General features: G+C 44.4%; 1 protein-coding gene across 5 annotated transcripts in view; it reads right to left on the reverse strand.

Annotated features, from left to right (window-relative positions):
* The window catches only part of SPAG17 (sperm associated antigen 17), a 270,281-nt gene that overhangs the window by 18,505 nt on the left and 238,288 nt on the right, over positions 1–13,488 (reverse strand). For all 5 annotated transcript variants that reach the window (XM_039529265.1, XM_039529257.1, XM_039529239.1 and 2 more), the window contains 4 exons: positions 12,290–12,403; positions 6,649–6,694; positions 3,710–3,812; positions 3,186–3,239 (listed from right to left, as the gene is read on the reverse strand). In XM_039529265.1, coding sequence (XP_039385199.1) covers positions 3,186–3,239; positions 3,710–3,812; positions 6,649–6,694; positions 12,290–12,403 — 317 coding nt within the window. The remainder of the gene's footprint in view (positions 1–3,185; positions 3,240–3,709; positions 3,813–6,648; positions 6,695–12,289; positions 12,404–13,488) is intronic.

Raw genomic sequence — 13,488 nt, forward strand, 5'->3', positions numbered from 1 at the left:
TCTGATCAAAATATGTAGAGATTGCCAGGGGGCTGCTCTGCAGATCTCTTCAAAACATGCTCTAATTCTTCCTGCCCTAGATTTAGATGCACTCCTTGGTGAATATGTACTGTGACTTGAAGGTGTCTTTCCAGCTTTCAAATCAACAGATTTGACTCATCTGAAGATAAGGTGGGTTAGGCAATATCCTTTATAGGACCTCATCCAGTACACTAAATGCCCCAATAACAACTGAAATCAGATAATCACTACACTCTCAAATGAATTCACACAGGAAAATGATCAAAGACAAAAAAAACCCAAAACTATCGCTTGTGGGTGAACACTTTTCACAAAGTGATCACTCTGTATCTGACCTCTCAGTTCTCATCCTCAAAGGAAACCTGCCCAACACCTCCAAAAGACAAGCCCAGGAGCTTAAATTTGTAACTTTGCTAGATACTAAATCATGGATTGAATAGAGACATTGGATTTATGGCTTATTACAACAATCTATAACCCACCCAACCCCGTCCCTTGTCTCTCTGCCTGCAAGCTTTTTCCTTTCTCCGCTATGACTGGAGAGGTGTTAACAGGTCACTTCACCTTGAATGGTCCCTTGAAATATATGTTAACTACACATGCTAAACAATCTGTTCCACTTTGTATTTAGCTGTGACACTCAGCATATGTCTACACTGCAATTAGACACCTGTGTCTGGCCCATGCCAGCTGACTCGGGCTAAGGGGCTGTTTAATTGTGGTGTAAATGTTCAGGCTCAGGCTACAGCCCAAGCTCTGGGACCCTCCCCCCTCACAGGGTCCTAGAGGCCAGGCTCCAGTCCGAGCCTGATTGTTTACACCACAATTAAACAGCCCCTTAGCCGGAGTCAGCTGGCACGGGCCAGACACAGGTTTTTAATTGCAGTGAAGACATACCCTCAGAATACATTTCCCACACCTGAAGAAGAGCTTTATATAAACCTGAAAGCTAGTTTCTTTCACCAATAGAAATTGGTCCAACAAAAGCTATTACCTCACCCACCTTGTCTCTCTAATATTCTGGAGCCAACACGGATAAAATAACACTGTATACAATCATCTGAAGATGGTCATTTTAGATGCATTGAGACCTTGCTCTAGCCAGAATAGAAGATGAAGACGACATTTGACTGCCTGAAGGGCTTTGTCCTACAGAAGACGAAACTGATGGCTCTGTAGACATCCAGATAGAGCTATTTGAACTCATGAAGATGAGAAGGTTTAGCAGAATGCTGTCTTAATCATTGTTAAGCCAACACAGCTCTCATACATTTTGGGCATGATTTCCAGTCATTGAAACCAGCTTTATACCACTGTAATTTCATTGAGTTCAGGGGAGTTACTCCTCCTGATTGCAAATGAGTAGAAAATTTAGGCAAGAAACCCTGGCTACTTTGAAGTCAATGAGTTTTGTCATTGACTTTAAGGCAGTCAGAATTTCATCCCAGGTTTTTAGTGACAGATGCCATAATACATCCATTTTAAGTAGAGTTGATTTTAAGTAACTTAGATTTTTATTGGTAAATATTGGTAAATGTCAATTTCACTGTATGTAGATAAACTGACAAAAATATTTCCATCAATAATAACTGAACTTTGCAGATAGGCAAAGTAAGAAAAATGCTGCTTGTGAATGTATTAGAGTTTATTTAAGGTTATTTACTTTGTATATTTTGACATGTGATGCTGACAATTTGTGTTTTATCAGTTTATAAAGTTTTAACTTTTTGAAACTTAACATCTACTGTATTAGATACTTATTGTCTGATACCCTATTGTCTGCTGACCCCATAATTTCCCGCAACTGTGAAAATTTTGCTTGATAAATAAAAAATATTGTTTATACACCATAATTTTGTGTAACTGAGAAAATTTAAATCAATAAAAATTTAAAAAATCCTAATAATAAACATTGATATGATCTGTTGAAATTATAAAAAATAAAAACCGTATTCTACCAAGCTTCATTTTAAGTTACTTTTTACATAGTATATAATGAGAGATAAAGTGTTGCCATCATGTGGCACTAAGGCAATCCAACTTCAATTTGGAATTAAAGCATTTTATGATTTCAAACAAGTCAGTTACAAAGTCGAGAGCATTAGCTTAGCTCTGATGCCATGCAGGAGATCCTGGCTCAACTACTATTTTCAGTCTTTCACAAAAACAAATTAGGAAAAGCACAAGTTTCTCATCACAAGACTATTTCATCCACACTGTATATTCTTCTGTACATCAAGACAGTAATCCTCAATGTTATTTATGTTCATTGTGGGTGCATGCATGTTCCTGTGAGAGAACCTTCACTTTTGTTTTTCCCATTCATACTTTAAGTTTTCATACTTGACATTAATTTAAATGTAGATTTTTTCATTATTTTGATTTGGACAGTCATTTTATACAACGCCATAAAATACAGCACTCTGTCATATTCATAAAAATCTTACTTTCTGGAATCTTACCATTTCTGGAATTTTTTTTTTAAATTTAAGTGGAAGTGAAGTAAGGGGGTTAGAATTAAAGCTGAGTTTCAGCCTGAATTATAGTTCTCACTGCTGCTTAGCCTATTATACTTTCCCCTTCCATAGCACTTTTAATCTGAAGATCTTAATGTGCTTATCAACATTAATTAAAGATTCCTTATAACCCCTGTGTGAAGGAGGTAAATATTTTACAAATAGGAAAATGGAGGATAGGGAGATTTAGAGTCAAAATGTTAAAATTTGGCACCAAAAGGATCTGATTTTAATGGGAACTGCGCAGATGCTCATCACCTCTATAATCAGGCCATCTCTGTTAAGTGTCTATGACGGGGATTTAAGAACCAGAATTTGAAAACGCTGACCTAAATTACTTTCCTAATTGGTGCTGAAGCCAGGAATAGAACCTACATTTTCTAACTCCTAACCCGTTCTAAATTGTCTGTAATAGATACTGCCCCCTCCATTCCTATGCTTTGATCTGTCATTTGCAGAAGTATCAGAAGTACAGTCAAACTATTCATTCAGCATTTCTATTAGAGCTAATGCTCCAACAGGATTGTTTTGCTACTGTATCACATTAAGAGCCCAATCCAAAGCCCAATGAAAGCAGTAGGAATCTTTCCACTGACTTCAGTGAGTCTTGGATCAGGCCCTAACTTTCAATCTTAATAACACCATTACCTGGACTGCTCTATTTTTGTCTGCCAGTGAGATATCTGGGTTAATCTGTCCTTGCTGCATGAGGGGGAAAGGAGAAAAATAATGAAAATGAGATAAATAGCACAGTATTTTATAAGCGTGAATGGTTCACAAAATAACTAATGAAAGAAAGTATTTCTCTTATTAAGCCATGCTAGGTTAATGTGTCTGATGACTTCTGACCTGGACTGATTACAAGCATAGTTTGCAACACTCATTGGTCAACCATGTTAATAATTACATTTTGCTCCTTTATAGCACTGTGCAGCTAAAAAACTCAAAAATCTTCATAGCACCCTTGTGAGATAGGTAAGCGTTATTAGCCCCATTTTACAGAAGGGGAAACTGAGACAGAGACAAAGTGTCCATAGGGAGAGTCAGACAGTGCTTGAACTCTTCCTTTCCACTCCCATGCGCTAACCACTAAAGCATATGTCTCTCATTTCTGCTTCTCACCGTCCTTTGTATGATTTATGATAACAGCAGGTCTTATTGGATTGTCCTACCTGAAACTCTGCCAGTAGTCTTCAGTTTGCTTTGACACTGTCTTCCTTGGTGGACTTTGGAGCTGAGAATCCACAGCCTGCTCATATAACTCAACTATCTGAGCTGCAAGATAAGGGGAGGTTATTTAACTACCAATGTAAATTCAGTATTAAACACTGTAAAGTGTTCATTAAGAATAGTTAAAAGCAGCAGCAGATATTTCTTTAATGCATCATTATGTCACCCAATTAAAAGTTGCTGTTTAAAAATGGTTCCTCTTAACTTATTTGATTCCTGTGAGTCAGATCTCCTTACTTTTACTCACACAAACAGTTTTATCTGAATAACATAGGAGATTGAGCTGGATTCTTTTCTGCCTCATACATCATCGGAAAACTGTCAGCCAGGCCTGAATATAGAATCTTTATAACTGGTTATGATGTAAGAAGCAGAAAGAGCTCAGATGGATTTCCTCATCCCAGGTTCAAGTTTAGAGTATCAGCAGTTAGGAAATTCATCTTTCCGGAGGTAAGATCACTGATACAGAATAAACGTGTATTCCTTCTGTGTATCACTTTAAATGCTTATATGTTCCTTAAAGAAACAAATCAAATATCTGTGAGCAGGAAAAGTTGCTGATGTTCAGCTAGTGTCTGACTGGTTAGCAATACTTGAACTCCAAAAGGATCTTCTTTAGTTTCACTATATTTAATTGCTGCTGTAAAACTACCATAATCAAAATTCTTATGGAAGTAACTATTGTTTCAATATGTATTATGGAGAAAAGCCAATTATTTCACAGTTAAGACTGTGCTAACATTTTTGTTTTTTTAGTGAAGTGTTTTTCTTTCCTTTAAATTCTATACATGTACTATCTAGTTTAAGTTTTACATTTGAACTTTGACTCCAAAGGAAATTTTTTATTGTAAAATTCAGGACCATCTGTTTTGGAGAGAAGAGTTTTAAAGAGAGCCATTGACTGGTTTGTTTTCAAAAGTCTCCAAGGGCTAGATTTCCAAAGGGACTAGGCCTTGCAACGCTGGTAGGTGCCCTAATGGCCAGTGGAATTCACAGCCTAAAGTTAGGCAGCCAGGAACCCCATTCATTTTATGGGGAGAGTTAGACACCTAAAAAAGAGATTCTCAGAAGCCAGCAAACTGAGCAGGGAGCCACTTAATCCAGATAGGAGTGAAAGCAGAGGAAAGGAGCAACGTTTAGGGCCCAGAATCACAAAGGCGTTTAACCTGCACTGATCTAGGCCTTAGGTTCTTGACTCAAAGGCTGGAGAGAAGCTCCTATCTCTGCCTGAGACTGTCAGCTGTGAACCATCTCCTGGCATTAGGTGCCTAAGTCAGCTCAGCTTTCTTCTGGGGGGAAGAGACAGAGGTTAGGGCACCACTCCTACCTGGGATGTAGGAGACTTAAGTTCAAGTCCCTGCTTCAAATCAGGCAGTCTGGGAATTCAAATATGGATGTCCCATGTACGTTAGGCATAATGGAACATGTACAATACTCCGCCCCCCAAAATCCTGACATGCTTGCCTCCAGTTGCCCTTTGTGCAGGTTAGGTGTGCTCTGAGCACACCTACTAGAATGGGCCCTGCAGGTGAGACAGGCATTCTCCTGCCTCATTTGAGAATCCCTCCAGTGTTTAGATGTGAGTGAGAGCTTTGAGTGGCTAGTTATCTGTGGGATGGTGCCAGGACTGAGGTGGGTTTGTGCATACCCACTGGTGGAAATTTAGGCATCTATGGGGATTTAGGCAGCAGCTGAGTGATGAGTTTATGAATATCAGTGGCACTTAAAATATTGGATTTAGGCACCTAAAAAGGCTGTTATACACCCACATTCCTTTGAAATGTACAATGAAATACTGAGGGCTAAATTCACAAAGTTTAATTTTTGTGTTTTTTTCCCTACGTTTTTAAGTTTAACTTTCACTTTTCTGTCTTGTCAATTTTTTTTGAACGCCAGTTCTTTTTTACATTATTTTTTCCCTGTGTTGGTGATACATCTTTACAAACTTAGTTCCATTTCTGCCTGGAAATAATGTAGTGTGGAAACCATTACTTGCAGCAATTCCAGTTTAAGCTTCAAAAATATGAAAGATCATGAAAAGTATTGTCCAATTATCAAGACTAACCTCTGCAGTCTCTCTACACTCGGCGCGGTCGTGCGGTGAGTTTCGGAGTTCGAACTTCGGTTCATCGTAATCTCTAATCTGTCGAGTAGTTCGAACGACTCGAAGAAGTCGCACTCCTCCACCACCACCACTGCAAAAGGGCGGGCGGAGTCGACCTTCGGCGCGCTGCGCCTGGTCGTTTCGAACTAGGGTATTTAATTCGAATTCAGCTACGCTATTCGTGAGCTGAATTTTGCTCTAGTGTTCGACCGCTCTTAGTCAGTCTTGGACTGGCTGAATAATTAGCATTCTAAAAGCTGGCATCATCACAGGGATAGAAAATACTCAGAGATATTACTTTAAAAATAAATAAATACATGCTATTTTGATTTAATTTTTATGTACTTTTAAATGTTAACAAATGCTCAAAGGAACATATTAATTCATATACAAAAACTTTTCTTCTGCTGATAATAGCTCACCTTAATTAATTACCCTCGTTACAGTTGGTATGGCAACACCCATTTTTTTCAAGTCTATGAATTACCCTCGTTACAGTTGGTATGGCAACACCCATTTTTTTCAAGTCCTCTATGTATATATATATAAAACCCACTGCATGCATCCAATAAAGTAGGTTTTAGCCCATGAAAGCTTATGCTCAAATAAAGTTGTTAGTCTCTAAGGTGCCACAAGTACTCCTGTTCTTTTTAGAAGTAAAAAAGGGATCAAAAACCAGAGGAGACAGACTAATGTGCATAGCACTTGAAAGGATCACTTCACCGATGTTTAAAAATCATTGGAACATTTAAAATACAGAGTTTTATTTGTTCCTACCTCTAGTGTTGAGATCTTCAGATGATTTCTCCAAGTTAGGGAAAGACTGCAATGAAGACAGAATAATTATGGATATGTACCAAACAAGACCTTGCACAACAGTACCTACCCTTTGAGAGAGTTTTTATCCCCAAAGAAGCGTTCTGTCAATCTGAGGCTACAAATGGGGTCCCCTCAGCATGCCTGGAAATGTGAGCCAGGAAACAAAATATCTCTAAAGTACAGAGCAATGGGAGTCAAGGAATGGGGGATATGCAGTAGACACAGCCACATGAAAATGAGATGGGACCTCTAGGGTCCTTGGCAATGTGAGCAAGAGAGTAGCAGATGAAATGTATACAAACCTGAGAGTCACCGATGGAGAATGAATTTAATCTGATTCTCATGCATGATGAGTTAATTCCTCAGAATACTTTGCTTCAGAATTTGTTTATGAGTTTGCAGTGTACAGAGAATTAAAAGTGATAGGACTGCATTTGCCTTATGGTCTGTTTCCGCTAGGTAAGAGTGGCTTTGCAGAGACAGAGGTGCATATATGTGTTGGTTGCCCTTTGACCTTGCAATGGCACAGCATATTCATACTGAAAACAAGTCTGCGGCACTCCTTTCATTTGCAGTGTACTGTGGGACCTCCCATGGAATCTCCCTCACATTTTCTAGCACAGTTCTCCAGAGTAGATTATTAAAAAAATTAGAAAAGTATAATACGACTCTAATCATATTCTGTCATTTATGCATTAAATTACATCACAAATCCCACCTCCAACCAACCCATTACTCCAAACTGGTATGTTAAGGCTGGGATCAGATAAGGATTTTTTTGCCTGAGACTTTCCACTTATGTTGGATTCTACTGAAAGTCCCAATTGTTTATTTCAACACTGTTTCTAACACGAGGGCCAGTTCTGCTTGAGTATTCATGCATATGCGTATTGCAGTGTGCTGCCTTTATGCTCCTTTAAGTGGCCAAAGCACCCTCTCCCTCTCCTTAAAAAACAACAAGGAGTCCAGTGGCACCTTAAAGACTAACAGATTTATTTGGGCATAAGCTTTTGTGGGTAAAAAACTTCACTTCTTAAGATGCATCTGTTCTCCTTGACAATCTCTAGTCCTGGTGTCCTGGGATGTAGCATGATGATCATTACCACATCTGGATGGAGGTATGTCACTTCTTCGTTACACTGAATATTTCTAAGTTGTATTCTTTCATGTGATGCAGGCCAACGCTTATGCTGATGTTCTATTTAGTGAAACCCCATTGGCTGCTGCAAAAATGCAAAGCCTTGAGCCCTATTTTTGATCTGAACTAACAGTTCCTTTCCATCTCTTGTGCCTTTCCCCACAGGCATCATTATAGAAAAAATTGTGGAGGAGTGGCACAGTTGTGTCAGCATGCAGAACATGATATGTGATTATATTATATCTTGCAAAGTCTTGGGGGGAAGGGGCAAAGCAAGGTTAGGGGAGGCAACTAGCTCCTTTGCCCCATAGTAAAGGACGTCCCCGTCTTTCCCCTAGGATTCTGAGATAAGCATGCTCTGAGCAGAATCTGGAGGAGCAGGTCGCTCTTGAATAGTTCCTCTGCCTCAGCCAATTCCCTATGTTCCCCACTGGAAAAACTGCACAAGTTGTACCCACAGTGCCTGCATATGATCAGCGATGAGCTGCCAAAATATTAACAACCGGTTCCCTCCTCCTCACCCCACGAGGGGGTCATGTCCCCCCTCCGGGGACTCCTGCCCCATCCAACCCCCCCATGTTCCTTGACAGCCCCCCTCCCCGGGACCTGTGCCCTATCCACCCCCCTTCCCTGTCCCCTGTCTGCCCCTTGTCACCCCATCCAACCCCTTCTCTCATTCCTGATGGCACCCTGGGACCCCTACCCCATCCAACCACCCCTTCTCTCTGTCCCGACTGTCCCTGGAATCCCTACCCCTAACTGCCCCCTACCGCCCCATCCAACCCCTGCTCCTTTCTGACTATCCCCCGGGACCCTTGCCCCCGTTCAATCCCCCTGTTCCCTGCCCTCTGACTGCCCCGACACTAATCCACCCCCCAACTCCCCTGCCCTCTATCCAACACGCCCTCCCTGCTCCCTTACTGTGCTGCCTGGAGGTGGGGGCCCAGCTGGGCTGGGGCTGGGACCAGAGCCACCCGGCCGACGTCGGGGTCAGACCCGGGGACAGGGCAGGAGCCGCGCCGCATGGCCGAGGTCACGGCCGGACCCGGGGGCCAGGCAGGAGCCGCGCTGCTGGGCCGGACCTGGGGGCTGGGCAGGAGCTGCGCTGCCTGGCCGGACCCGGGGGCCAGACCCGGGGGCCGGGCAGGAGCCGCGCCGCCCGGCCGAGGTCGGGGCCAGACCCGGGGGCCGGGCAGGAGCCGCGCCGCGCTGCCCGGCGAGGTCGTGGCTGGACCCGGGGGGCAGGAGCCGTGCCGCCGGGCCCCAGGGTCCGGCCACGACCTCGCCGGGTGGCGCGGCGCCTGGAGCCCTCCTCCTGCTGGCGCCCCCACCCCCCAGCCCCAGCTCACCTGGTGGAAGCCTTCTCAGCCCTCCCAGGCTTCCTGCGCGAACAGCTGATTCACAGGAAGCTGGGGAGGGGGAGGAGAAGCTGGAGGAGCTTCAGAAGAGGAGGCAGAGGCGGAGTGAGGTGAGCTGGGGCTGGGGAAGGGCAGGGAGCTGCTAGAGCTTTTGTTAAATTTAAAAGCCCTTTTGGAACCAGTTGTCCCTCGCGGGACAATTGGTTCTAAACGGGCTTCTAAATTTAACAACCGGTTCTCGCGAACCGGTGCGAACCAGCTGCAGCTCACCACTGCATATGATGTAAGCTCCTCCAGGGCAATGGGAGGAGCTTACATCCTATGCTATGTTTGAGAGTTGAGATGTATTTGGCCGCGTGAGGAGTTTTACTTAGTTGTACTTATGTTCTGTGGCAGTTTCGGGATATGTCTGTCAGCTTAGGAATTTCATTTTGGTTTTGTGATTGCCTGTTGTAATTTCTACCTCTTTTTTTGAATGTAATTTTTCACATGGGCATTTCTGTAGCAGAAACCTGGCACCTAAAGCAGAGACTGTTTTGGAAGTTGTGACAGAGCAATGAAATGGCTATGAAAATTGAAAGGCTTTATCCCAATAGTAACAGACCTACTGACTTTGAAAGAACACTCTTCATAGAAACCCGTGTGTCTGGGAGAAGGGGGCTGGAATCCCCCAGTCTAAATACATGGCTGGGAGAACTGTAGTTTCTCTGCTTGACCACCTCACCCAGAGGCAGTGGTGAGCTGGAGCCGGTTCCCACCGGTTCGCGGGAACCAGTTGTTAAATTTAGAAGCCCATTTAGAACCGATTGTCCTGCCAGGGACAACTGGTTCGAAAAGGGCTTTTAAATTTAACAAAAGCTCTAGCAGCTCCCTGCCCTTCCCCCAGCCCCAGCTCACCTCACTCCACCTCTGCCTCCTCTTCTGAATGCTCCTCCAGCTTCTCCTCCCCGTCCCCAGCTTCCCGCAAATCAGCTGTTCGCACGGGAAGCCTGGGAGGGCTGAGAAGGAAGCAGCGGCTTCCCCCAGGTGAGCTGGGGCAGGGGGACCGGGGCGCGAGCGGGAGGAGGGCTCCAGGCGCCGCATGGCTCCAGCCTGGCCCCCAACCCCGGCCGGCCGGGCGGCGCGGTTCCTGCCTGGCTCCCGGGTCCGGCTGCAACCTCGGCTGGATGGCGCGGCTCCTGCCCAGCTCCCGGGTCCGGCTGCGATGTTGGCCAGGCGGCACGGCTCTGGCCTGGCTCCTGGGCCCGGTCCCGGCCGAGCGCCCTGGCTCTGGCCGAGTGGCTCCGGTCCCAGCCCCGGCCCAGCCAGGCCCCAGCCCCAGCCCAGCCCGGCCCCCACCTCCAGGCAGCGTGGTAAGGGGGCAGGGAGGGCGTGTTGGATAGAGGGCAGGGGAGTTGGGGGGGTGGATTAGTGTCGGGGCGGTCAGAGGGCAGGGAACAGGGGGATTGAATGGTGGCAAGGGTTCCAGGGGGGCAGTCAGGAAGGAGCAGGGGTTGGATGGGGCAGCAGTCAGGGGTGGGGATTCCAGGGACAGTCAGGGGACAGAGAGAAGGGGTGGTTGGATGAGGCAGGGGTCCCGGGGTGCCATCAGGAATGAGAGAAGGGGTTGGATGGGGTGGCAGGGGGCAGTCAGGGGACAGGGAAGGGGGGTGGATGGGGTAGGGGTCCTGTGGGGGGCTGTCAAGGAACATGGGGGGTTGGATGAGACAGGAGTCCCGGGGGGGGGGGGAATACCCCCTCGTGGGGTGAGGAGGAGGGAACTGGTTGTTAATATTTTGGCAGCTCATCACTGCCCAGAGGTGACAGCGACTGCTTTGAAAGGCAGCTGCTTTTTCTAAGCTAAGGAAACAATTCCATTGCCAGAAACAGAAGACCCTGAAGGAGAGAGTGGAGGGGACTTTGTCTCCCCTCAAGGACTCAGATGAAACCCAGTATTCACGAGGTGGTGAGGCCAGAGAGAGATTGTGTTCAGTAGTTTGTTGTTTTCCACAGAGCTCTCACTGTCTTGTGCTTTTTAAGAACAAAGTGTGTGTATAAGAAATTCCTTTGCTAAGCCTCCATTTCCTTGCATTACTGCCACACTGTCCCTGAAAAGGTTAACTACAAACCAGAGCTCCCCCACAGCCAGGAACCCCCTTTCAGGTAGTTGAAAGCAGCTATCAAATCCCCCCATCTCTGGAGGAAATGTATCTAACCAATGGGGGTGAGGAATGGGGCAAGGAGGGGCTTGGGAAGGCTGAGGCACTGGTTCCAGGGTCCAAGCCCGCAGGGTCCCATTGTTTAAGACCGGTATCAGTCATAGAAGTCTGCACCTGGTAGTGCACCTGAGTGAGACAGAACTAAGGATAGTGACCAGTCACTACCCAGGCTCAGGGAGCTAAGCAGCATATGGGAGTCAGTCATTGGATCCCATCACAACAGACAGTGTCAGCTCAGAGGGCAGGACTGGACCACCTCTAGGTTACAAGCTATTCTGGGTGCGGCGCTCTCAATCTCTCCTGTTGAAACTGCTCCACTTTATAAATATAAATAATGAAATATTCATTGGAGCAGGGTCCAGAAATATAATAGGCACCATCGTCATAAGCAGCCGCCATTGCTGCTGTTTTGTGAGTCTAGCCCCAAAGTTTTGTGTTTTGGCCAAAAGTATTTGGTGAATTCATGTCAAATTCACAAATAGTTTCAGCTCAACTGACCCTACATTTTTCATCTGAAAATTTTTGCCCAGCTCTGCTCAGGAATCCTTTGCTCAAATGACATCAGATGTGGACAACTAACACTACTAACCAGCACCCCATGAAGTACAGAAAATTTCAAGACAATTTGAGTAAGCACATGTATTTTAAGAGCACTTAGAAGAGTCAACTTTTAAACAGAAAGCTCTGCTCAACCTGAACTATAGTAGAGCTGGTGTTCTGCTATATTACATCCTAAGATTTTGTTTGTTATTTTGTGAATGGATATGATGTATTTTAGAGGCGCGGCAAGTACCTGGCATGGTTGCTGACAGAAGTGACAATGCCATATTGTTCCTGGTGTAAACAGACCCTGAGTTTCAATAATTGGTATTGAAAAGAAAAAATTCAAAATGAAGTTCTCTCACCATAACCAGTTTGAGGAGGTCAGCAGCATTACCCTTCTCTTCCTCTGTTCTTGGTTCTTTAATGGTCATCTCTTGCATCTCATCTTCCTGCTTCAGGATGTAATCTATGTATTCCTAGTGGAGCAGTGAATAAAGGATATGGGAGATGCAACTGTTTGTTTTACAGAAGTAAACATACTGGACATTCATATGGAGGAGAGTTTACTTACCAGTAAGTGAGGTATATATTGCCTCTGAGGAGTCACATTGTCAGGGTCAAGAAACTATGGTGGAGCTCTATTTGTCAGATGAGTCTTTATGCTTACAAGCTCAGTTAGATCGAAAAGTAGGGACCATAGGTAGGGCTAGGCTCACATCCCTATCCAGATGGCAAGCTACATGCAAGCATTCATGAACAGGCATTCTTCCATACTTCTTTGAATTCCAAAGAAATGGGGAAGGAGAAGAGAAAGCTTGTGCCCTCTCCTCTAGCTCTTGGCTAGGTTCTGACCAAGTAAGTCTCTAGCTTAAAAATTCTTCTATAACAAAAGAAGTATTCTTCTAATGTAAGTAGTTTCAATCTACCTTCTCATGACTGACAGTGGGGATCTACAGAGGCAACTTTCTAAGGAGAAATATTGTCTTTGCAATTGTACTTAGGATCATGTTCTCTGCTCTACTCCACAGATGTCGTTATGTCTGTGAAGTCACACAAAGAATTAGTGGCTATTAGTGGTATCAGTTCTGTCTGTCTTCATCTTTCTCTACTGATCACTGTAAGTCACTTATTCCTGGAATACCCATAGAACTGGTATTCCATGGACAAAGTTACATTTCTGGTTAATATAATCATTACAAAGGTCTCTGGAATGCCCATAATTGCACTGCTTCTTTTTAGGGGTTCCTTCTTATTTTGAGGGCCATTTGCTGACCTAATTTATAATCTTTTAAATGCAGAGGCCTAACCTGGGAATTTGGCATAAGAAGTTTAAAAATTTGCCCCCTTTTAAAAGACCAATATGTAAATCAGTGTATGTATGTAATGCAAATGAGTAAAACTGAGTCCTGCTAGAATGATGTGTCAAAAATGTAAGAGATGTAAGCAGTCAGTGTGTGTTTCTATTGCAACAAGACCTTTTTTCAAATGTACTATAAAAATCAAGTGACTACATTAGAGTACTTCCTGTTAGCTTCAAGTATCCTATCTCCAAGGAAGATGC

This window comes from Mauremys reevesii, linkage group 1, assembly GCF_016161935.1.
Source record: "Mauremys reevesii isolate NIE-2019 linkage group 1, ASM1616193v1, whole genome shotgun sequence".
NCBI lineage: Eukaryota > Metazoa > Chordata > Testudines > Geoemydidae > Mauremys > Mauremys reevesii.